Source organism: Mya arenaria, chromosome 13, assembly GCF_026914265.1.
Source record: "Mya arenaria isolate MELC-2E11 chromosome 13, ASM2691426v1".
NCBI classification, from domain to species: domain Eukaryota; kingdom Metazoa; phylum Mollusca; class Bivalvia; order Myida; family Myidae; genus Mya; species Mya arenaria.
Window position 1 is genome coordinate 39906789 of NC_069134.1, and position 26651 is coordinate 39933439.

The 26651-nt window shown below is 33.4% G+C and overlaps 1 protein-coding gene across 1 annotated transcript; it reads left to right on the forward strand.

Annotated features, from left to right (window-relative positions):
* The first annotated feature begins 304 nt into the window (after nt 1-304).
* Nucleotides 305-23033, forward strand: LOC128214369 (mucolipin-3-like). The gene is made up of 15 exons (XM_052920793.1): nt 305-441; nt 2276-2553; nt 3518-3696; nt 4804-4995; nt 7345-7501; nt 8793-8883; nt 9374-9470; nt 10668-10764; nt 11110-11228; nt 12083-12232; nt 12837-12950; nt 13152-13274; nt 14186-14392; nt 15491-15636; nt 19628-23033. The coding sequence occupies exons 2-15, from the start codon at nt 2298-2300 to the stop codon at nt 19671-19673; spliced, it is 1974 nt and encodes a 657-aa protein (XP_052776753.1). The 5' UTR covers nt 305-441; nt 2276-2297; the 3' UTR covers nt 19674-23033.
* Nucleotides 23034-26651: the final 3618 nt, after the last annotated feature.

The window sequence follows — 26651 nt, forward strand, 5'->3', positions numbered from 1 at the left end:
ACACAACAATTTCAATTGTATGTAAGCTGTTTACAATTTTCTTTTTTTTCTTGCAATAGTATCATACCTGGTGTCTAGTCCCTTTAAATTCGTTTTAAATCTACAATAGTTGCTCATATTATTAACATGATAACAATGAAGTAAAGTTTCATTGATACCGGGCCTATCGATACCGGGACTGCTTAAGGCCATTCATAACCCAGGTATCACCAATACTGTAATACCGGCTTTTCCCAATTTCGATACCGGATACCTGGCTTTAGCAATACCATGGTGACCGGCTTATAAACATGCACCTTTGTTTATTTCCTGTCAGCTGACATTTGGTAAAGGAAGAAAAATCAGTAATAGTATTGCGTATTAATGGATCTGACATCCTAAAAAGAAAAACAATATAAGGCCGTGTTCGTTGTTGCACCTTTCGCCAGAAATTTCATTCTTGTGAGTCTTCTTTCCAAAAACAATAAATAGTTTCATTTCGGATAGAAAAACATTTGACAGAATCGGTTTGAACCACAGACGGCAGTACCGTTGACATAACCCACCATTTGGCCTCACCCTCCTACTTACAAATAAATTAGTATAAAAAATAATTCAGGACCAAAATTATTTGGAACATGATCATCTCCTAAAACCCTAGTCCACCTAAATGGCCGTCAACAGGTCTTTTGACGATTTATTTATTATTATGGCAGACTCGTAACAGGGATACATAAGAAATTTAAAAAAAAAAAAAGTGGCCCCGATCGCTCATTCTTGTAGCTACTCAAAACCTTTAGTATCAACCATAAATTCAAAGAAAAAAAAATCAAAAAATCTTATATTTTTATCTGGGACCTACTGGGCAGTTGCCTAATTCCAGATCAATTTTGAACTTTTCTTAAAATATTGTCATAATTACTGAATATAAGTGCATAAAATTTTAATAGGAAAATGTTGGGTCCTATATGAACCAAAATGGAAAAAGAACAAAAGAAAAAAACAATTAATTATAATATAATATTCAGTACGAAATAAGGGCAAAAACGACGTCCAAAAACCTGCATTCAGTGCCTAAATATTCGGATTTTTTCAAAGAACAAAGTAAACATTATCAAGTCAATATACAAATATTTAAATGCTACTTAAATGAACATCATGTATTAAATGTTTAACCTGTATATAAATTTTATACTTCTCTGAAGTATTTGTATGTGTATTTACGGCGTATCCGAACTACTAATTTTTCCGAATTTGCAAAATGTTGAAAGTACGAATCTGCTTCATTTTTGCTTCGTTTTCATATCAAATGCTGCACAACACAAAACAATGACAACGTCAATTTATTTACTTTATATGTAATTGGCATTGTATTAAAGTGTGCTTTAATAGGGATATGATATCACCACTCTCTGCATATGTCAGCTATGTATATGTCAATAGCCAACACTGTAAAGGGGTTCTTTCAGAAAAAAAAACCCTATTTCTTTACTTTTTTATCTGAGATTTTGTAACTATGATGATATTTCATTTTGTGACAATAAAGATGAGCATAGGGGTACGGTATGTAGTATTGTTTTATATATGTTTTGTTTTTTTTTGCATTCATTTTGGCACAGTCTTAATAAGTCTGTTATTGTGGAAACATTTTTACATTGTGTTTTTTGAATATTGAGAAGTTAGGCTTACAGTTGTTAAAATGACATAAACAGAACAAATGAGATGGCACTATTGCTTTTTTTTTAAAGTGTCCTCTGAAATGAGAGCTTAAATCCATCATCTAAAGCTGTGGCAGTTGTAAATAGTCCTTGTGAAAAAACAAGGAATTCATATGTAGAAAACACAGTTTAGGTTGAGTTGGACTTGTAACCCCAAATTAAAGTTTAAAGCAGCACTCTTACAGATTGACAACTTTTTTATTTTTAGTCTCAAAATCAGCTGATTTTGGCATCAATGCTTTCAATTCAGTCATATATAAGTTAGCTCACAATAGAACATATCTCCAATATTTGGAAACTGCAGACAATTTCACTTTTCTTAAAGCCTTTGTACATATTTAGCCATAAAACATAACTTTTGGAACATAAATTATAAAAACTGCATTCTGATATTTTATCAGCAGTCTTCGTTATGTCAGACATTTACGCATAATTAGGCTCATTCAAAGATGAAAAAATAAAAAGTTGTCAAAATGGTCAATCTTTCAGAGTGGAGCTTTAAAGGATCATTCTATGAACTGTGTACTTACCGATGAATTTAATGTAATTTGTATTTTTAAATGTTTTTCTATTTTAAGATGTTAAAGTGAATCCAAAATCATGCCAAGGTTGGAACAAATGGCAGCCAATGATACCAATAGTCAGGAGCCAAATGAGGAAAATGAGAATTTGGAGAACCTGGGACCCCAAGAGCCAATGACCAGATCAGGATCAGTCCGTTCTGGGTCATTTCGTCACCATAAACATCTTCATCGACATAATCAACTTGGTAACAGGGACGGCAACAATGGGGGCACAGATAATGATGTCAGTGGGCGGGAGAATGTCACACAGCAGCCAACTAACAACAGACCTGGTGAGAATAGTTTGAGAGGTCGGGGATGTTGATTATTCATGCAAGACGAGGAATTCCATCTGCATTTAATCACGCCAATAAAACTGATCTTCCTGATCAGTAAATGAGTCCCTTCCTATCAAATGAATGCAAAGTTATTGTTAAGACTTTTAAAGCCAGTTGACAAGTATAATGCCAGAGTGCTACACTTACAGCCACCCTTCTCAAGCTAGCTGTTGGAGGCGATGAATTAGGCGAGTAAAATAAAGTTGACACCCTTACCTTGTTTCTCTACAAATTTTAACAGAGTAATAATTAAAGGATAATTAGTCCTAGGACTTTTCTGATAGCTTAGGACTAGAACATCTGCAGGGGTGGGAGATCCTGGGTTAAATCCCTGACATTGTAGGGTTTCAGCCAAGTTTTTAAAAGGACAGGGTGCTGCAGAAGAGAAACAAGGTGTTAAGGCACATTGTATCAGGCTGAATAAGATTTGGAACATAATGAACTTAAAAGAAATGTAAGGAATTGCATTTATTAAATTGTAGTAATATTTGGTTTCAACTTCCTAATATGTAATATTTGTATGTATCTATAATCATTTCATAAGTTTGTAATCAAAACAAAAGATATATCCAGTATTAAAGTCTAAAGAATTTAATTCTATGAAGGCAGAAGGGTGTGAATGCTATACTCCATGCAGGCAAAAGCATATTACCAAAAATGACAGGGTGCAGCATATATAACTCTTTAGGGGTAAAAGTGGTTTAGTGGTATAGGTGTCCACCTCTTGCCCCAAAGGTTGTGGGTTGGACCCCCACCAGGGGTACTTTCTCATGGCTACTCAAAATGGACACCAGTAGTGGTTTCTACCCAGCAAACAGACTTTGGTCACAATCTAGCTGAAAGAAATTAGTATAAATTAAAAACATGTATACATACATGTATCATTAAAAATTCTATACCAGTTGTTTATCAAATGCAGGCCCCAGAGGAGCAAACCTGACCAGAATGAGATCATTCTACACACCTTCTATGGAAGATAAACTGATGAGGAAGCTCAAGTTCTTCTTCATGGGTCCACATGAGAAGATTGTGGCGAGGAAACGGATCCCATGGAAACTCCTGATACAGATCTTCAAGATTGCTCTAGTTACTGCTCAGGTGAATACAAGATAAAATCTAAGGGGTTAAAGGCGTACAAATAGTGGCACAGAGGTGACCTTCGCAACACTGTTGTGGCCATAACTTTGCAACTTTAGGCCATAACTTAGTAACTAAGTAACTTGTGGCCACAACTTAGTAACTTGTGGCCACAACTTAGTATATTGTGGCCACAACTTAGTAACTTGTGGCCACAACTTAGTATATTGTGGCCACAACTTAGTAACTTGAGGCCACATCTTAGTAAATTGTGGCCACAACATAATGCATTTTTTTATTTTAAAGCATTATCAAATATAACTCATTTGTCTACAATAATAAAAACAAAAAAAGCATATGATTTTGGTACAGATAAAAAAATAATCTTTGTATCAACCTATATTGTGCACCTTTAAATCCAGAAGATATCAAATCAGTACCTTTTCAAATCCCCCCTCTCCCCACTGAAATAAATAAATCATGAGTGGTCTAATGGTATACATGAAATCCTCTTATCCAAGAGGTTGTTGGTTCAATCCCTACCATGGGTACTTTTTTATGTCCTCACAAAATCAGTGCAGGTTTCTACTTGGGAAACAGACTTGAGCATAAACATGTATATTATAAACAAAGAAACACCTTGTTTTAGTCTACAGAGTTTAAACACAAAAATATAATTTCATTTTTGAAAATATTTTCACTTTCTACATCGTAGGTGATTTATTAGTCACAGTGAGACAAATATTTATAAAACTTTATTTTTAAAAAGTGTTCTACTCTACACGATAGGCACATAGGAATCATGTTGTCTGGCATCGCTGTTCTTCACATCAAGCTTTCATTTCCCCTCTTTTACTGATGCATTTGTTATCCAATCCTAAACAAGTATTGCAATGTTTATTGGGTTTTGATCAACAGCCTGATAGTGCTTTTAACCCGGAGTTAATTGAATTGTCCAATTTTGACCAAATTCACGTTCCAAAAAGTGACATATTCCAGGAGGTAACAAATTTAATTTGCAGACTTCAAGTTGTATATTTTGTTTTAATTCGTCCTCGTTCATATTTAATTTTCAGAAAAAAGGGCATTTTAAGTTCATACCAAATTATACTTTGTAACCTGTTACAGTTGGTGCAGTTCGGTTACAGTCGATCAAGTTTTGTGGAGTTTACAGAGAAATCTACGATCGCGATGAGGCATTTCTTCTTAAAAGACTGGACCAATTCATACGAGACCATGCCCTACCCTCCCGCTATTGGGAAATACGCCCTCTACACGATAGATGAGATAACGGACACAATCGACCATGCAATGCAACAGGTTAGAGTCTTTGTAACAGCTGCTGTAATTACTACTAGGGTGAGGAATCACATGACTCAAAGGGGTTCTCACATGGGTAACCATTTTACTGATGCAATCCTTGGTGTAATTCTGTCTAGTTAAATTTTGGCCAAGGATTGCATCATTAAAATACAAGAAAATACAAGCACACATAAAAAGGCAGAAAATATATTAGTCTTTTTAAGGGGAAGAAGTGTTATCATTCCTTTTTTGTCAAAAAAGTTATTTAGAAATTAACGTAACTTGCTTGTTTATTAACATCGGTTGTGACCAATGTGAGAACCCCTTTAAGTCACATGATTCCTCATCGTGACTTATTGAGTTTAAAGATATGATTTGTCCACAGATTTATGTTTTCCTGCTGATATTTAAGCTCCAGGCACCCAAAAAATAATGAATATGATTTTTTTTATTACTTTTTAACTGATGTAAAAAAAGTTAACTGGTTGCATTTGGTTGATAATTGAAATGTTGTAAGTTGTCATGGGCCAGTTTGCTTCAAATTTGATGTCAAGAGAGCCCTCAAAAGGGCTTCTAAAAGCCAGTTTTTAGCTCGACTATTCGAAGAATAAGGAGAGCTATACTACTCGCCCAAGCGTCGGCGTCACCCCTTGGTTAAGGTTTTGTGTGCAAGCACACATAGGTAAATATCTCAGCAACTACTTGAAGTATTGCATTGGGACTTTATACAATGGTACTCAACCATCCAACAAACTTAATTAACCAAGTTAGATAACTATAGTTTGCATTTAATGCAAATAAAAGGCCTTTATTATTTGACTTAGAAATTGTGGTTAAGGTTTTGCGTGCAAGCACACATAGGTTAATATCTCAGCAACTACTTGAGGTATTGCATTGAGACTTGATACAATGTTATTCAACCATCCAACCTACAAAATTAACCAAGTTAGATAACTATAGTTTGCATTTAATGCAAATAATAGGCCTTTATTATTTGACTTAGAAATTCTGGTTAAGGTTTTGCATGCAAGCACACATAGGTTAATATCTCAGCAACTGCTTGAGGTATTGCATTGAGACTTGATACAATGGTACTCAACCATCCAACCTACTTAATTAACCAAGTTAGATAACTCTAGTTTGCATTTAATGCAAATAATTGCCCTTTGTTATTCGACTTCGAAATTCTGGTTAAGGTTTTGCGTGCAAGCACACATTGGTTAATATCTCAGCATCTACTTGAGGTATTGCATTGAGTCTGGATACAATGGTACTCAACCATCCAACCTACTTAATCAACCAAGTGAGATAACTCTAGTTTGCATTTAATGCAAATAATTGCTCTTTATTATTCCACTTCGAAATTCTGGTTAAGGTTTTGCGTGTAAGCACACATAGGTTAATATCTCAGCATCTACTTGAGGTATTGCATTGAGACTTGATACAATGGTACTCAACCATCCAACCTACAAAATTAATCAAGTTAGATAACTCTAGTTTTCATTTAATGCAAAATAATTGCCCTTTATTATTCGACTTAGAAATTCTGGTTAAGGTTTTGCATGTAACCACTTTTAAGTCAATACTTCAGCGAATACATCATGTATTGCATTGAAACTTTACACACAGGCTCCCAACCAGATTTCCCAGATAACTCTATCTTTTATATTATATCATTTTTGCCCCTTTATTATGCAACGATCATCGAGATATTATCCTATGTGTGCTAACATGCAAGACCTTAACCAGAATTTTCTAAGTTGCTCGATGTATTGCATTGAGACTTTATACAATGGTATTCAACCACTCAACCTAATTGAATAACCAAGTTAGATAACTGTATTTTGCAAATAATGGCCCTTTATTATTACACTTAAAAATTCTGGTTAAAATTTTGCATGTAACCACATTTATGTTAATATCTCAGCACATCATGTATTGCATTGAAATCTAATCTAACAGTGATCCATGCATGTTTCGCCAAAACTTTTCAATCCTTACACTGAAAAGCGGCGAAATAGTCGAGCGCGCTGTCTCTGTGACAGCTCTTGTTTCATTTTTTAGCTCTACTGGCCAAACACAAAACATAAAGTATATGTCTGTTGCCTTTTGCCCATACATACATGCTCTGGATTGATATGACCACAAAAGCCATGCCAGTAGAGCATAGGCCCTTTTGGGCCTCTTGTTCTACTCAAAACCCAAAAATTCAATAAAAAAATCCTGATCTACCTTTCCTCCCTTTTGGCAATGTGGAATTCAGAATGTGAACAATAGTTTTAGTTAACTTAACTTAACTTAACTTTTAAATGTTTTTAATCATTGACTGTGAATGAATTTCAATTGTTAACCATTTTTCTTTTGCAGTATGACAAAATAGAAAGGGATGCCATTGGATCACTACGATTCAAACGGTACAGTAATCACACGATCAAGCCAATCAAACTATGCATCCACAAATATCGCTCAGGACAGATAAACGAGTCACAGCAGACTTACAATCTAGACTCACATGTTGATATAGGTTGGTAGCTATATTCAAGTTTTTCTGTTGCCATTGTCGCATTACTTTGTCCGAAGGCATGTCTACATTAGCGTCACACTTTTGATATCTATAAATAACTTTTAATGAACAATTGGCGATGCAGTGTTCCCACTTCCTGTGCCATTTAGTCATGATTAGTAGATGACCCCTGTTGGTTTTGGGGTCAGAAAGTAAAAGGTCAAGGTTATGGTGACTGCTTGATGAATGATGGGTGTTCGAAATTCTACTTTTAGCATCGTAATCTACATTAATATTTCAATTAAAAAATGTTGTAAATAATGAAGCTCAAGATTGGGGGGAGAGAATGGGTTTTAACAGGGGAGAGTGAATGTTTTTTCTGACATGAAAGAGAAAATGAGCATCTGACAAGGAGAGAGAGAATGGGTTTCTGACAGCGGAGAAATAATAAGTTCTTGACAAGGAATAGAGAATGGGATTCGGACAGAGGAGAGAGAATGTTTTTCTGGTAAGGGGGAATGAGTTTCTTGACAGGGGAGTGTGAATTGATTTATGATGGGGAAACGAGATTGGGTTTTTGACAGGGAAGAGAGAGTGGGTTTGTGACTGGATGACTGGGGAGAGAAAATGGGTTTCTGACAGGGAGGAGAGAATAGGATTCCGACAGGGAAAAGAGAATGGGTTTCCAACAGGGGATAGAGAACAAGTTTCTGACAGGGGAGAGAGAGAAAAATTCTGACAGGGGAGATAATAGATTTCTGACAGATGAGAGAGAATGGGTTTCTGACAGAGGAGAAATAATAGGTTTCTGGCAAGGAATAGAGAATGTGATTCAAACAGGGAAGAGAGAATAGGTTTCTGGCAAGGAAGAGAGAATGGGTTTCTGACAGGGGAGAGTGAATGGACTTTCTGACAGTGAATAGAGAACAGGGTTCTGACAGAGGAGTAAGATTTGGTTTCTGGCATGGATGAGATAATGGGTTTCTGACAAGGGAGAAAGAGTGGGTGTCTGACAGTGGAAAGAGAACTTATTTCTGACAGGGGAGAGGGAATTGGTTTCATACAGGGAGAGAGAATAGGATTTCTGACACTGAAACTTTAAATTTTGTAATAATAATACTATGGTATATGATTATAAATACATACATACTTGACATATTTGACAGTTAAAATTACTGAAAGATATAAGAAAATGTCAAAAGACTAAAAATCCCTTAATGTCTGTCAAGTGTTAAATTGTTACCCAGTCAATTTCTGAGTTTACATTGTTTATGTCTGAGAATCTTATCAAATATTTTCTGTTTGTTTTTAGATTGCTATAAAGTTGGAAGGCTTGAAAATGGAACATACAACATCACAGAGTACCTTTTAAAGTCATACAATTTGACCATTGATTTTGATACGTAAGCCCCTTAAATGTATTTATCATTCCTAAAAATAACAGACAAGTGTTAACGTTTATTCTGCAGCACACTTGTTAAAAAAATTTGTAAATGTAAAAATTGAAATTACTATTGCCATGGTAGAAATTTTGTGATCACCAATTCACTTTCTTGTGCTTCCAATCAACGATTAAATTATTTTCAAATAAAAAATAAAAAATGAAGCCAGGGTTTATCCTTAAGATCTTGCCAAAGGCCAGAAGTACATATCTGATGTCTGTAAACAAGAGTTGTTCACTGGCTCACTGGTTGCTTCCCTTTGAATGTGAGTGCCATTAGAGCATAGGCCCTCATGGGCCTCTTATATAAGGGGTTAAGTTTTGTTTTGAACTTAATGTATATAAAATCTGTACAGCAAAATTTGCCACCCTACCTTAGGGCAACTGGTGGATATTTTTTCTCTATGTCTTTTCCTATATACAATTACATGTATTTATTTCGGTATTTTTAGAGTGCTGATATTGGAAATGAAGTTTTCCCTATCGCTTTTCCGGCTTGAGATGAAACAAAGGACTTTTCCACCACAGCTCTTTACAATGGATACTACAGTGAGAACATTTATCATTCAAACAAAAATTATAATATAATATTAATTTGTCTTCATGTACATGTTGGACCTTTACAAACAGTCTGTTTTTGATTCAGGTTTGTGTTTTTTATGTGATTTGCCCTTGCCCATCCCTGCGTCTGTCCATCTGTACATGGTTCTGACTGTTAAGTTACTGTAGTTTCTTTTGATTCTCGTATGGTTAAATTAAAGATAAAGATGGCACCTTTTTCTTTTCCATTTTTGTAAGTGTAGTTTTTCCAAAACCCCATTTCACACATTGTATGGGGAAATCAAAGAAGACTAGGGATTTTGTTCAAGAGTTTTGGAAGGGTGATGCATCCTGTCCTTATTTGGTTGCACCCTTCCGCCCTCATCGAGACCAGCATGGGCACCCTTCTGCCTTCATAAAATCAAATGCCAAATATTTCTTCTGCATTGATTAAAATTAACAGTATGATTATAATCACATACAAACTTAACATATTTGACAGTTGAAACTTAAAGGGACTGTTTCACAGATTGGCACCAAAAAAAGTTTTTTTCAGTAACGAATCTTAGGACAATTATCTAATAGAATGTGTTATGCTTTGATATCATAATTGTAAAAAAAAAGTACCAAAATGTAAAAAAAAATTGTGTCAGAGACCAGGTTCGAACCCGCGTCGCCAAAATTGTAGTCCAGCGTCTTACTTACTACGCTACAAAGGCTTATTCTAATCGGGTGACATAATTAATCTATACACCTACCTCGGTAATATCACGTGATAGCCAATCACGCATAAGGAATGAATTCTACCTGGTAGACATACCCAGTAATCTTTTTTAATGGAAAAATACGAAATAACTGCTAAAATTAAATAAATTGAGAGACAGCCCCTTTAATATTAGTTCAATAAAACATAAATCCTATCAGTGTCTATCAAAATCGTAAAGTTTAAGGTTATAACAGCCAGGCAAAATGTGCTCTTTTCTCCTTTAATGCCCTGTCCCTTTTCTGTAGCTCCCTGTCCATTCTAATACTTGGCTAAAACCCTTGTAAGGGATTGAACCCAGGACCTCCCACCTCATATGCTCAACCAGTAAGCTATTGGTACCTCTTCTGCAGCTCCGTCATTTTTATAATCTGCCTAAAACACTCAACTCTTAAGCATAATCAATAGTATTTAATCCTTAAATTGTAATTGTTGCACACCAGATTAGTATGGACGACAGCAACAAGGATGGTCAGATGCTGGTCACCCTTAACAGTGAATTTGAAGAGCTCGAGTTAGACGGACACTCAACATATGATGGTAAGAGCTGGAAAAAAGTGATATATTCATCTAGGTTATACATACAAGGGTTGATTAAATTATACTGGACTTTTCAGTTTACGTTACGACTATTCATGCAATTTTTTTCTTATTTTCACAAAACAAATTTGGAACAGGTTTATAAAATTTCATCAAATATTGTTGTTTATTATGAAATTTATAGTTATTTAAGCAGCTGTGACTGTATTTCTATGGTGGTGTAAGATAACCTGTTAACATTCACAAATTGTTTTCTTGTAAATCACTAAATTTTTGCAGTAATTATCTAGCTATCAAGTTAATGTTCGCAAAACTTTTTATGTATTAATATTTTATATGATTCAGATGCCCAGAAGACGGACAAGTGGGGTCGTGTAGTGTTGGACGTGTTTGTCATCATTTTCACGTCCCTATCTGCCTTACTGTGTTGTAGATCAGTGTGTAGAGCTCAACAGCTTAGAAGGGTAAGAACATTCTAGAAAGTTTTATTATATGCTCATCATAAATCCACAAGTAATACATAATGCAAAATACAGTCGTACGTACACTCAATTGCAATACAGCCATACTCAACTAGCTGAAGTCATGTCTTGCACAAATATAAATTGACATCATAGAACAAATAAGTGTTTCATTAAAATGGCATTTATTATTTAATCATGTGTCTTTTTAGTGATATAAACCAGTAATGTGTAGGGTTATATGAAGGGGAATATAACAGGTTTTTATTTTTCTCGGCTAGCACCTCATGATATCCACATCTGAAAAAAAATAATCCTCTCTCGAAAACCAATTGTCAATAGATTAGTATCCCACTTAAATATATTTTGTGTAGCATAGATTGAAATAATTAATTTTATTGATCATGGTTGGGGTGCTTGGGACTGTGGGGCACATATCACAGTGCTGCATTTGCTTATATGTTATTTCTGTACACTGTTTGAGCCCCTGTGGCCAATTTCTGTCTAAAAGGATTTTATTCGTGACTTCAATTAACTTAAATCTGTTAACTCGTCTCAAATGGCAAGACATTGATTGTTTTTATTTACTTTTTGCCTGCATCCTATCTATGCTAGCGTCCTTTAAATAATATAATACCGTATTCAACTTTGTGGGGTTTTTAAAACTGGCTAAAGTTCTATTTTCACAAATATGTAGCAAAAGAAGAAAATATGACACTATGATATTTCCAATTTACGATTAAAATTGACTAAGATCTTTTTTTAAATGGCCCCCTGTCCGATATGAAATTGGTTAAGTTACATTGGTAAATTAATACTTAGTCCTAATTATAATGATTCTTACCTATATTATTCAGGCCACAAATGAGTTTTTCAAGGCAAGACATGGTAGGTCAATGAAGACAGCTGACCAGTGCGAATTTGTGAATTTGTGGTATGTGACGATCATCATCAACGACGTGCTCACCATGGCTGGGTCAGGGTTGAAAATACAGCTAGAAACACGGGTATGCTGATTATATTTAATCTGATTTGATTAATCAATGAACAAATGCTAATTAACAATGTTGACATAATGCTACATATTATAAATTATGGGTAAGTAGGTGACCTGATTTAAGATTTACTGGTAAATGGAAAAAATATTCGTTGAAAGTAAAGCTTAAACCTGAATATGATTTTTTGGGCCCTTTTTATCCCATATTAGGTCATCTAGCAACCCAGAAAGGTATATATCAAGTCAACAACCTGTTTACATTGATCAAGATGTGAACACTGTCTGGGAAATGTTTCATTCATTTATTGGAATTGGAAAAAAATATGCTCTGGCTAGCTTTATGGATTAATATGCCTACAATCATACAGCATGAACGCTCACACATAATTAATACATAACTAGATTAAATAAAGTTCAAGCTTTTATTTCACCCAAACCATTTACATAATTTGTATACTTATACTGATATGAACTAGATTTGTAAAATTCTAAATTCGCGTCTTTTTGAATTCAAAGAGCGTCAAATAACTTTATTAGTCTGCTTTCATGACTTGGTGTTCATTTTATTAGTAATATACATGTAGTAGATTGTTTAAATCCCCATTCTATTTCAGAACTTAAAGAGCACATCAAACCACTTTGACTACTGCAGTGTGATGCTGGGTACCGGCAGTCTGCTTGCCTGGCTCGGTGTTCTTAGATACATCGGATTCTTTCAGCAGTTTAATGTGAGCAAACCATATGGTTTTGCAAAATTTCAATCTGATTTTAAATTTGCCAAGACATGCTACCAAGATTGCTTTTATTAATGCAGTATTGTCCTCAATTTTCCTGATGATAGAAAACTTTTCTCTCATTACACCGTAATTTTGCTGTAGGATTTTTTGTACATTACAAACAAAAACTCCAAATGAATCTTTATTATGTAGATACTGATTGTAACTCTGAAGAAAGCTTTCCCGAACATGCTGCGGTTTCTCACGTGCTGTTTCATGCTCTACATCGGCTTTGTTATATGCGGATGGGTGGTTCTAGGACCATATCACTTAAAGGTATGGAAAACTTTAAAGAATATACATGGAGTGAAACATAATCATAAATTTCATTGGCAATCTATTTATAGTGCTTTAGTGGTATAAGTGTTGTCAGCACAAACAAGGGGTTGTGTGGTTGTTCTAGGATCTTATCACCTAAAGGTATGGATAACTTTAAAGAATAGACATGGAGTAAAACCAGTATCGCTAATTTGATTGGCAATTTGATTTTTAGAGGGTGAGAGTGGCTTAGTGGTATAGGTATCCGCCTCTCACCCAAGAGCGCCACTAAGAAAACCTTCTTATAGCCTTTCAAAATTGGAAACAGTACTGGTTTCTACTCTATAAGCTATCATCTTTGGTCACAATCAAACTTAAAGGAATTAGTTTTCATTTAGTAATTTAGATTTGTCAGTAGTAAAAACTGTTGTATTTGGGCAGTTGAGCAGTTCATTTTATTGTTATCTGTAGAATCATTGATCATATTATTTTTTACAATTTGTGATAAAGAATTTTTTCTGAGCATCCTTGTGACTAATTTGTAAAATATCATGTTAGAATTCTTTGTTGTTCTGGCCACAAATCTCTACCATACTATTTAAGGCAAGCCAGGTATAAGTGGGCAGTTTCAATAAAGAAATTTTAGTCGTAACTTCAACTATCTTAAATCTGTATAAAATCTGTATAAATGTTACAAACGGCAATACACCTTGTTTTTTTATTTCCTCAACTGTGCTTTCATTTTCGTTGTTGGCTATATAATGTAGTTCAAATAATTGAAATATGTAGCAAAATAATGAGACTTTGTCATTAGATAATTTTAATATACGATTAAAATCGATAAAGATCTTAATTGAAATGGCTCCCTGAAGAATATATAAAAAATGTATTGCTAAGATATGGAAAACATTTCCCCTTTATTCTTTCAGTTCCGTCAGATGAGCACTGCCTCCGAGTGTCTTTTTTCTCTAATCAACGGAGACGACATGTTTGTTACATTTTCTGCGACGGTTACAAACAACCAGTTGGTCTGGTACTACAGCCGCTTCTACCTTTACCTATTTATCTCCCTTTTCATCTACGCTGTTCTCAATCTGTTCATTGCGGTCATCATGGATACTTACGAGACAATAAAGGTATGCCTTGATAATTATGGGGTAGAATGTATCACAATCTTGTTGCATATAATCACATTTACACCACATTTGTAGTTTACCAGTAATGGAAATTTAATGGTAAAAGGTGTTACATGTATTAACTTACCGGTATAGGAAATGGCAATGAATTTTATTGCTTATTGATTAAGGCATTTTTCATTTACTCTAATAATTTAGAGAAAAAAAAAGCAACAAAAAGTTAATGTATGCCCGCAGAGGGCATTATATAAAGATAAGACCATTTCTCCATCCGTCAGTCCATCTTTTGTTCCATCTCCATGGTTTTCCGATTAATAACTTGTGAGCACTTATGACCAGGGACCTCAAGTTAGGCAGAATGGTCATGACCAGCAGAATAACCCATTTTGTGGTCTGTGGGTCAAAGGTATTGTTGACCTTGAGCTGAAAATCTGTTTTCAATCAATTACGGAAGAACACTGAGGCCTGGGGACCTCAAACTTGGTATCCTGGGTGACTGAGACCAGCTGAAGAACTCAAACTATTCTGAGGTCAGAGGGTCAAAGATCAAGGTCATAGTAATCTCGAGCTGAGAATCTGTCAAGACAAGCACATGAACCTGTATGATTTTGAGGTCAATGGGTTAAATGTCATGGTCATAACCTCAGTTGAAAATCTGTAACTGGAGAATGCTTCATTGTTAAGTGGGAAATGTTGTCATGAAAATATGTTAGAAACTAAAGACTATCTGTCCATATAGGCCTAAATATTAACAACTAAAACCAGGCATTTCAGGGGCATTTGTTATGTTCCTGTGACAGCACTAGATTTTATATAGAAATTGAAACAAGTTGTTTTCAATTTTGAATACAGTTGTTTTTCAACAATTATCAAAAAAAAAATTATTGCAATTTATGCCCCTTTATGTAAAAAAACCCGTTTTCTTATTATTAAGGGAATATCAAAATTATTTTTTTATGTCTTCAACATGATTACTACCCTGTATATTAATTCATGTCTGGGTCACTTGAAAGTAACTGGCTCAAATTACTGTCTAATTTTGCAAACAATATAGTATATTCATTAGGATACATTATTTTTGTCTGTTTCTACTTATAGGAATACTATGAAGGGGGTTTCCCAAAGAGCGAGTTGTTTGAGTTCATAGACAAGTGTACGGAGAGTGCCAGCTCTCCCAAGTTCCGACAAGAGGATGACAGTTGCTCGTGTTGTGCACTCACTGCCTTGTGTTGTTGTTGTTCAGGGTAAGAACATGTTTGTGTTTATGTAGGTGAATAAGATTAATATTAATATTTAATTAATACTAGTTAATAGACAACTGTATAGAGAGCGTCAACTCTTGGATGTACAGACGGGAGGAGACAATAGCAATTGCTATTAAGCTCACTGCTCTGTGCTGTTGTTGCTCATGGTTAGAACATGTTTGTGAGTATATATAGGTGTTTTTATAAAGTATAAGTTAATAGATAATGGTAGGGAGAGGGCCAACTCTCCGATGTACAGACAAGCATGAAAGTTGCTACTGTTGTATGCTCACTGCCTTGTGTTGTTGTCAATTACTTGTCATGCAGGTTAAGAAAATGATTGTGTATATGGTGATGTATTCAGATAGTATAAGTTTGTGGAAAAGTGAATAGAGAGCGCCAATGCTCTGATGTATGGATGGGTGGGTGTCAGTTGCACGTGTAGTAGCCTCACAGATGTGTTTGCTCATGTGTTTAGTAAGGCTAGGATTGTTTTTTCATGTAAAGACCAGTGAAAAGAGAGTGATTATGTTTTATGGATTTATATGTATTATAAGATCAGTAAACGATAAGAGTTGACTATTGAAAGCTGTTGATGAGAGGATGATAATTGTTCCTGTAATAATCTCACTGCCTTGTGTTGCCGTTGTGTGCGTTAAGACATTGGATATACACTGCCATGTTCGAAAGCCGAAAAACTAATTTTTCTTAAGGGTAAAAGTAAATATGTAAAACTGCAATCTGATCTTTTTTTCAGCACTCTGATATAACTGGTTTTCAGATGTTAACTCAAATTGGCTAATTCCAAGACAAAAAATAGAACAGATCTTAAAAACATAATAAAAATGTGTTTTAGGCTTTTAACAGTACCAGTCATGCTAATATTGATTGTATAGGTGGTCTTCAGCATAAAGTTTAAAGTTTTTATTAACAGAAAATTTCAAGAAACAATTTACCTGATAAAAAAATAATAAAAAAAAAATCTTATGTACCTACTCTATTTTTTGAGGGCTTAAAACTTGAGACAAATTTATTATTTTTTTCGCCTAAATGTTAACTGGGTCAATGGCCTTAACTGACTCTTTGAGCAGTGAAGGAAACAGATGGAGAAAATGCATGATTTAGCATTCAAAAATGACACATTAATACATCAGTATGGTAAACATATTCAGTATGGCCTAACAGGCTAACAGTTCATTGTTCTAAAGTTGCAAACCGATATTGTTCTGTTTTAGGCAAAAGTTTTTTTTTCAACTACTCGGTCTTCAATTTTTTGCATTTTTGGAAAAAAATAAATAAAAATTACCAACATTAATTTGACCCAATCAAACTTCAGAATGAGGATTGTTTAGCCACGGACATTAAAGGGCACAATATAGGTTGCTGATTTTTTTATTTTATTTCAAAGCATTTTCATGTTTAACTCATTAATGATAAAAACAAAAATAACATGATTTTGGTTTAGATAAAAAAATTAACCTTTATAAATTGGCTATGGATGGATTATGGATTATGGATTAATAGCTTCGTTGCCACAGATTCCACAGTAAAAAAGCACCAAAATAATTTTGGTGTGTATTTAAAACAATGTTTTTTTGTTTGTTTTGACCATTAACGTCAAATGATAAAAACTTAATAATGCATTGAAAAAATAAATAAAAACAATTGGCATCAACATATCAACAACCGAAATTTAAGAAAACTGGTCATTTATTTATCTTCATTTTATTAATTTCCCTCCTGCAAACAGTAATTATCAAAATCACTGAGAAACAGAAAATAAAAACTATCCCCTATTATTAGTTCTGTCTGAAACCTCATTTACAGAAAATGAGTTTTCTCATTTCGATAATGGAATAGTCTATGATACGGTATTTCTGTCTCCAGCTTGATAATTATGTACATTAATGTCTAGGTCAAACCTTCTTTTTGACCATAATTGGTTGGTACAGCTTTTATAATCTTGTCCTCATTACAATTGCTGATTTTATGTTACAGCCTAAATATGTTACATAACAGTGAACCAATATTGGCTTCGCATTGGTAAAAAAACCCTGACTATATGTATTTTAGAAAGTTTTTTCATTCTTTCATCCAGAGTTCTAGATAAAATCCAGTACTAGAAAATAAAAACAAAAATGTTAATTTCAAAGAGCCATAACTCTGCCCAAAATTATTGAATTTGAAACCAAATGCAAAAAAACAGTTTAACATTGTTAATTGCTTGCAATTAAAGAATCTTCTTCCCTTATCCTCCTACAGCTTTTGTTAACGTAAACATCTTTTTTACCCACACAATTGATTTCAAGCAGATATTTCTCTGTTTTGTCGGTATGTTTGTTTTTTGATAAGAGAGTTTTTAGTTAAGTGTCATTTTTCCCATGGGAGATTAAAACAAAACCGGGTTATGTGACAAAGCTGTCATTATCACAATCTTTCTATCTCTGAGTAATTACTTTATTCATGAACGCCTCAAGGTCTATACACAAAAATAAACCTTCTTTTCTGAAGTCAACAAGCATACAGTCGAAGAACAATCCCAGTCAGATTCAGACTTCAAATGTTCTGAATGACCAGGGGGCTTGAATCATTTAGAATCCTAGGAGCGATTTTGGGGCTGTCACACAAAAGCATCTTAAGAAAATTTGAATATAATTTTACGTAATTTATTAGTCTTTTAAGTTTTAACAGTACTTGCTCGTGTTTATGTTTATGTGAAATGCACTTTTTTGTATGACAAAATAGTTTTGCAAATCATTAAGAGTGTTAAAACTAAGACACCAATACCTGGAACCCTTCAGCAAATGCTGATTTTTTTCTAGCGTTAACAATCTGATACTCCAAAAAAAAACAAAAATAAGATTATTACCCGGCATGATTTATAGGGAAAACCAAATTCAAGTCATTTAAAGTATTGATTTAGTTTGTTGTTGAAAAGTGATCCCTAAAAATTATGTATGTTCTTCACACAATAACAAAGAAGTGTCCTCTTCAACCAAAAAAATAAATATCAAAGACCGTTCCTTTTTCTGATTTTGCGTGCTTTCCTTTTGTTCATTTAGAGTTTACTAAAATCTAATTATATGTCTGCTAAAAGATCATTCTCTCACACTGGCTTGGTAAATTTGGAAGTTTTATTATTCAGAAATTATTTGTAATGAGGAAGGAGAATAATTTGGCACCCTGGGAAATGGTAATTTTGCAAGGAAGATGAAAATAGAATATCCTTGTGACCAGTGAACACGGCTTCAGATTACCAAAAAGGAGTGAAATGTTTATGGACGAAAGAAATATTGATGATATAAGACATTTTTGGAAATAAGTAATGTGTTCTTTATTGCAATTATGGTATTATTTGTCAGCGTTATATGCAAAAAAGCCATCGAATATATTCAGTTAGGAAAGTACACAATCATATACAAGTTTCCTAATGCAAAGCTTTTAGTTGCTTTTAGAAAAGTCAATGTACTTTTAGCTTGTCTGTTCTTGGTGTTATTATGAATCAGGAGCAGTGTCATACAAAAAATTGAGCCATGGCCATGACCAAAAAAATTAAAGATATTGATATGAAAAGTAGTACATCTTTTTAATTGACAGAGTGTCTTCAGTGTGACTAGAGTATACATCAGACTATGAATATGTGTAGCGAAGCCTTAAGTTATGGCCTTTTTAATGCTATTTTGATGCATGCTTGGATGTTTGTATGTGTGTCTGTGTGTGGTGTTTGTTTGTTTGTGTCTCTTGTTTATTGTCTTTGGGGCCCTTACCTAATTTGCCGTTAAACAGGATTTATATATATATTTTTTTTAGTACTGGGCTTGTCCCTGTACTTTTCATTGTATTTAAAATAATAAATGAATAATGCACATTGTTAGACTAAGAAAAATGGACGAGCACTGGCGCCCTCTCACAGTGCTCTTATTTATCGCCCATATATTGAACGAAAATAACCATTCATAAAAATCATTGGATTTAATTTGAAACTTTTCAGTGGCAATCCAGACAAACCAGATGAGTACACAAGACTTATACAGTGATATTGCTGATCTCGAGAAAGAGTGACTTTATGGAGCATGGTGTTTATGTACAAATAGTGAGAATGGAGAGGTTGAGAAACTTGTACGTGTAACTGTATGTACAGTTAACAGTTGCTGTTGAGTTTAAAAGTTGTTTGCAAAATTTATTTAAACTTGTACTTGCAGACTCACAGTTATCACATGAATAACTTTCCTCATACCAATGTATGTGTAATCCTAAATTTGTACAAGGTACACATATTTCGATGATGATCGTACTACACAAAAAATATATCCACCTGTACATGTACCTGTTCAAATTGTGTGTTACAACCTCTTCATTGACGTTTAAAATGAGGTGATTATGACAAAATACCTTGCATAATCAAAATAACTACTTTATTCACTGATATTGCTGGGCTTTGCCTAGAAGAGCATCAGCTTCCATGAACAACAAAGTGATGGGCTATAAAATCTTGTTAAACAAGCGTGTAATTTGCATATGATCAAAAGGGCTTTATTGCAAGAGAATGCTTTTCCTGCCAGAATTTTGTGTGATAGACTTGACTGTTTGGATGAAATGCCACACTCTAGAACAATCCCTCAAATGTTCGTGATCTCCCGTAATGGGTCATGATGTGATTTGCGGAGACAATTTGAATACGATTGAACTCTTAAACTGAGCTAAAAATGAAATTCAGTATTGTATGAATTGTTGCTTTGTCTCAAATATAAAAATTGTAAATATAGATTTAAAATGCAATTTAAAATGACAAATTTTGTTTGTTTTGTATTCTTCTGTATAAATTTAACTCGTATACATATTAATATATTAGCATTTGTTTAATATTTGCTGACATATACCACCAACTATGTCTGTTTGTACAATCTTTGTGTAAAAACTTCACTTGTTTTGTTTCTTTTAAGGTATGGCATCCATCATTAAAACAAAAAAGCCACTTGTAAAGTTTCATTTCAAAAGTTTTGACTGAGAACTTTTTCCGATATAGCCTCTATAGGCATTATGCTATTTAACAAACAAATTGATAAGATTGCTGTATAATTATAGTCAAATTTTGTTTTATTAACTCCCTTTAATATATCATGTCATAATGTTAGCATCATTATAGTTTTATTCAAAAATGTAATCCATGCAAAAATAATGTAATGTGCACTAATACATCTTTGCATCCTGGTGATGGATGACTTACCTTAAAGGCCTAGTTTAAGAAATGTTTGGCATGATAATCTCCTGCTGTACGTCTTCTGCTAATTGCACTGGTGTCACAGTAGGGGCCAATTTCCTGTATATTGGTTTATTGGCTTAGGGCCATTTGAGGTCCAATATAATAATGGAACCTCCAAAACTGCACAGCAGAATACTCAGATTGGAGATCTGATAAGAGGGATCAAGGCAAGTAGATTAATATCAATACACAGAGGTCGTGTACTATACACCTATTTGGGGGAGGGGTGGGGTCTCTTATAGAAGGCTGAAACTAGGCCTTTAAAGTATTTGTGAATTCAGCAATTATTGCCGAGTGTGTTTAGTCATCGAAATAAGTATTTTGATGAACAAGCCTGAATTCATATACTTCTGCTTGGCATTGCATTTTTTGAACAAGCCCTGCTGTATAAAACCCAGAATTTGAACAAGCGCGGAAAGCGTTTTACCAGTGCAAGGCTTGGCCCAAGGCTTGTGTTTATTTTGACCACTGTGTGTTTCTATTTAATAAAAAAAGTGAATATTGTGCTAGTGGTGAACTGGAAGGGCATTTTTTTTTGCATATGGTGCTATAATGTAATAAGATAATTATACATATTTTGCATAAATATTGCCTCTTTGTTAATACTCATTTTATGTTTTATTCCCATGATGCGTAACATGTTGGTCGTTGACATTCACTATTAATAGTATATTATTATCCATTTTTCTTTTGAAATAAACCAATATGCTGTTTATTAACTGGATATTTTCTTTTGCTGAATTTCTGGATAGATATTTATTAAAAATTTGATTTCTACTATAAGCAAGCATTGATAAGTTGTGAAAATTATTCCTGTCAGTTGTGTGAATTGTAAATTTTGCTACTTTAATTGAAACAAAGGTTACTCAAAAATATTTTTTTAAATTATATTATTTGTTTTGTTTAATTTATATATTATTAGCTCTGGCTGCTTATTTATTATATTTTATGTTGTTAAAAGTTGTCAGGTGTGTTATGTTTGTCATTAAGGTTCATGTATACAAAATTTGTAATTCGCAAATCGATGTTTCTATATATCATGTCTCCAACAATGCCATTGGTCATGCGGCGACCCCATATTTTTCCATATTCGGTCACTAATCTTTATATAAGACCAAATTGTTTGTTTTTTCGATGAATAAATGAAATTTTGATCAATGTATACAGGTTGTTAACATGATATATTTATGTTACAGGGTTAGCCCAATAAGAGATATATGGGGCAAAAAAACAAACTTAACATGATTTCCATGGTGTAAAATTGTGATAGATAAATATTTTTGCACTCTGAGAATTTCTTTATATAATATTCACTTTTAAGAGGTATTTCTAGATTACACTTATAAACACAAATTTATTCCATAGGTGGCAATATCAGTCGGGGAAAGGGGATTTTATTTATATATAATTATTACCCTGCCCCGGCTTATTAAGTGATTTTTTAACTTTACTCACTTTTACAATTTACAGTAATTATCTCACTGGTCATTGGAGTTAATAACTTAATTATTTATAAATAATTTATTTTCATTGATTTAACTAAAGAACACACTTTTAAAAAAAACTAAAACATTATACTTATTTGGTTAATTTGAGTGTAAATAATTTTAGAAAACAACTTAAGATATGACTTTAGGGACGGAATTTAAAAACCTTTAAATAGCGAAATGTTCAACTTTTTGAAAAAAGTCTTAGTTGAAACTTAGTGTTTTTATACAAAAAAATGAAAATAAGTATGGAAAAGATCCAAATATTAAATGCATGAAAATTCATTTGATCAAAACTAAAGGGTTTTTAAATTATAAGTTTTTGTTGTTAAAAAATTGAAATTTTCTCTAAGATGAAGATTTATGAATATCACACGCCTTATGTTTTGTAAATACCAGTCCTGCATTCCTATTATGGATATTAAAAAATCTCCATCCCTGATAGATACTTCCATCTGTGGTATGTACCACTCTGTTGGTAATATCTAATTTAGTAGTCAAGAATCAAATTTTCCAAAAATATCTGTTTTGTATGTTTGTATATTTCACCAAGTCATTCGTGTTTTTATAAATAAAATGCTAAATGTAACATTTATGATGCAATTTGCAAATATATTATTTATAATAAAAGCAACTTTGTAAACCTTTCTATGACTAATTATCTATCCCACTCTTCTACTGTCCTTGATGGAGAAAAAGAACAGCTGAGGTCCAGATACTTCTGGGTATTAGCTGCACAATGTGCCTCAATTACCCGGTAAAAAATGCTTCTGCTGTGGATAGAAATAAGCATTGCAGACGCAAGAGATATAACTGTGTTATAACCAATTATTTGTCTGAGACTGAAAGTGACTTATAATAGTTTGTTGCAAAAAACTAACGATTTTTCTCATTATTGAAAGTCACTTTTGTCTTAGTTAATTGTGTTATCTGAAACGGCGGTAGTCAAACCTTGCAGACAATTACTTAACTATTTATTATATTACCATGATGAAACTTGGTGACAGTTTGACAATAAGTGGCCTCAATAAGCCAATTAAATTAGCCTCTTTTACATGAAACATTGTTTTATAATTGCTTTTAGTATGATGGGCATTTGACACACCTAAAAATACTGAAGAATTCTAGGTAATGTTATACAATGTTTTAGTTTATATGTCATATAAAAATACCCATCAAGAGTTTTGCGTTTAATGGCGATGGAACAAAACATACTACAATATTAAGTATTCCAAAAGTGACGGGAAAAATATATTTCAGAAATCTACATCATAATAGAAAGTCCAATATCTCCTTTCAAATAACAATATTATTCTGAAAATGAGTGACAGTGTTGTCTCCCTCAATGAAGCCTTGAAACACAAGCACTTGGGACAAAAGCTGTAATTAAATTAGCTGGTCCCTGATTGTGTTCATGATTTAGTAGATATCCACTTGAATTAACGGTAGATCTGAGAAATACCTTATATGGCTGCACTTATTTGACGACAATCGTAAAACTTGACAACATTTCTAACATTGCATCAGACAGTGTCGCTGTTTAAGTTAGGATTGGTTTGGTACTTACAATCAAACTTCAACCTGAATTTCTTACCTTAGAAAAAGGTGTGAGAATAAGAGTTATTGTGCACATACTAAATGGAGGAAGGCAACAGTTATTTCTTGTACAAGAACAAAACAAAAGTCACTTACGTAATGTTTGGAAGATGAGCATCATTTTCTTCTTACTTATTAACAATATACTAGTGGTAGAAAAGCATACCAGATAAGTATTATTTTGTACAATTGTTTTTTAAAAATAATTATTCACCGTGAAAAATATCAGTTAAAAAAGTAAACTAGCGATGTACGTCATTCAAGACATCAGAGTTGAGAAAAATGTATTATAAGTATTTTATATTTAGTCTGGTTGAAAATTTGTAATCGACTCAGTCTTTATATTATATCTTGATTGTATTATGAACTTACGATTGTTAAAACAATTTGTATATGTATGCCTTGATATTTGGCTCACCATTACGTACGTAATATGGCGTTTATAATTATATGTTTTTAATTATTGCTTGTGTTACATGTCAAATTGATTTGATTCTAACCTCTATATGTAATGTTAGACTTTAGACTTTCTCTTGTATGTATGCATCTTCTACAAGGAGTCTTTGTTCACAAAAGATGTCTAAATATAGAAACATCGACGGATTCAAAACTGTTCCATATTATGATGAAGATATTATTTCGCAACTAGGGAATTGGTAATTTTGTCTTTGCAATTTTCTCAAATGTCAAGGAGACGTCTTCAGGGTGTAATGGAATTAGAAGGGACAAGGAAACGTATGATAATGCAAGAGTAACATGACATTCTTGGGATTAAAATGTGACCGTGGGCATTTCTGCAAATGACATAACACCTGAGCCATATCTATAACCGTATCATATCTGATCTAAGACTCAGACAGAAATGTTAAAAACGTGTTTTCGATAATTTCATACTCGAAAAACAATGAGTAAATAATGATTCATTTATTAATGGTTTTATAATAAGAAGAAAATGCCGCCCCCGATGCTCTGATATTTGATGAAGTTAACGAAAATGAACAAAAATTAAGGTATTTTTTTATTTGAAATATGTCGTTATCTAAAAAACTGTAAGATAACTTTTCTTCATTTGAATTCAGGATTTCAATAACTGCTTTTTTTAAGTAGGCCTTCACACGAAAAAAGCCTCATAAAACAATTATGTAATGGTCTCAGAGGCAGAATCTGCAAATACTGTCAGCCATATGTGCCATGATAAAAGGAACATTTGTGAGAAGGTAAATACTTTATTTCCCTGTTTCTCTAGAAATCAAAGGTATTTTATGCTTCTTTCTTCAACCTTTGATGTTAGGCTAGAGGAACAATATAGGTTGGTGCAATTATTATTTTTCGTTGAATTTAAATGCATTATACTGTGCATGTTGCTATCAATAGTCCCTGAGAGTCGACATTGTACTCCTTCAATGTGTCAATATCGAGACACCTTGTTTGACTTTCAGGATCTAACGACGCAATATTTAGCAAGAAAAATGTATCGATTGAAAGGTTTAATTACCGCAAATTCCGTGCACATAATAACTTGTAGGAAAATTATAATGGATACTTTTTTTAAAATGAAGTTTTTTCCTCGATATAAAGCGCACCTGCTCCGTTATATTCTTGATTATAAACGGCTCGATTCTTCATCAAAGTCAATAAAGGGTGAAACATATTACACCGGTTGTCTGACAGGCTAATTGTTCTGCCCAGATATCTGTTTGTTTTTTGCATTTTAAAAAGTTCCAATTACCGACAATATTTCAAAGAGGTAAGACTTACTTTCGTCAAATTTTGGTCCAAAGAATTGCTAGAGAACCAGGTGCAAGATGTTTTATTCTTATTTTGCAACGGAGTGGCGGAGACAAAAGCTTTAACCTTTAATTAAAGGTGGGTATGAAATGCATTACTTATTCATTTGTAAATAATTGAGGTTAGTATTCCATTTCGATCATGCAATCTATTTTTCAGACGGCTCTTTAATGGCCTCTTTGGTTTGAAACAATTATATACTGAATGTAAATATTACAAAAATCTTCAATAAAATGGCTTTGTATCTGTATTTCACTTTCCTAAATGTTTTCCATTAACATTTATATGATTCGCGTGATGTAATTTATGAGTTGAAGACAACTAGAATAACTTTTATGAAATGTCTGATATTTCTTGAACATTGAATATTTATTGATAGCGTTTTTATTTTTATTTTGAAATTATGCATAATTATGTATTTCGTGCACAAAAGATCATTTTGTATTTTGACATTAGGCAGGAAGTAACACGTAAACACATTAATTCTCATTATTCCTGCTGCATTCAACATTTTCTTTTTTCTCAGTACATTAATGCAACATTAGGAAGTGGTCCTCTGTCATTTTCTTACTTGGTTGTCTGTAATAATGATGAATTGACCTTAGAATAACAACAACAATACTTTTAGTTTGTATAACAGCGATTGAAATATCGCAACAACCAAGAAAAAAGCAGTAGATGCATTTGCGAGTAGTTGTTCCTATACCAAGGATTTGTACGATAACCTTGCTCGGAGGAATGTCCTTCCCTATTGAGAGATAATATTAAAATAATATAAACAATAACATACACAAGTTCCGAACGGTTTCATGTTGATTGTGCACAACCATATTTGATATGTGTCTGATTAAGTGCACTACATTATTACAAATTGGTGACCT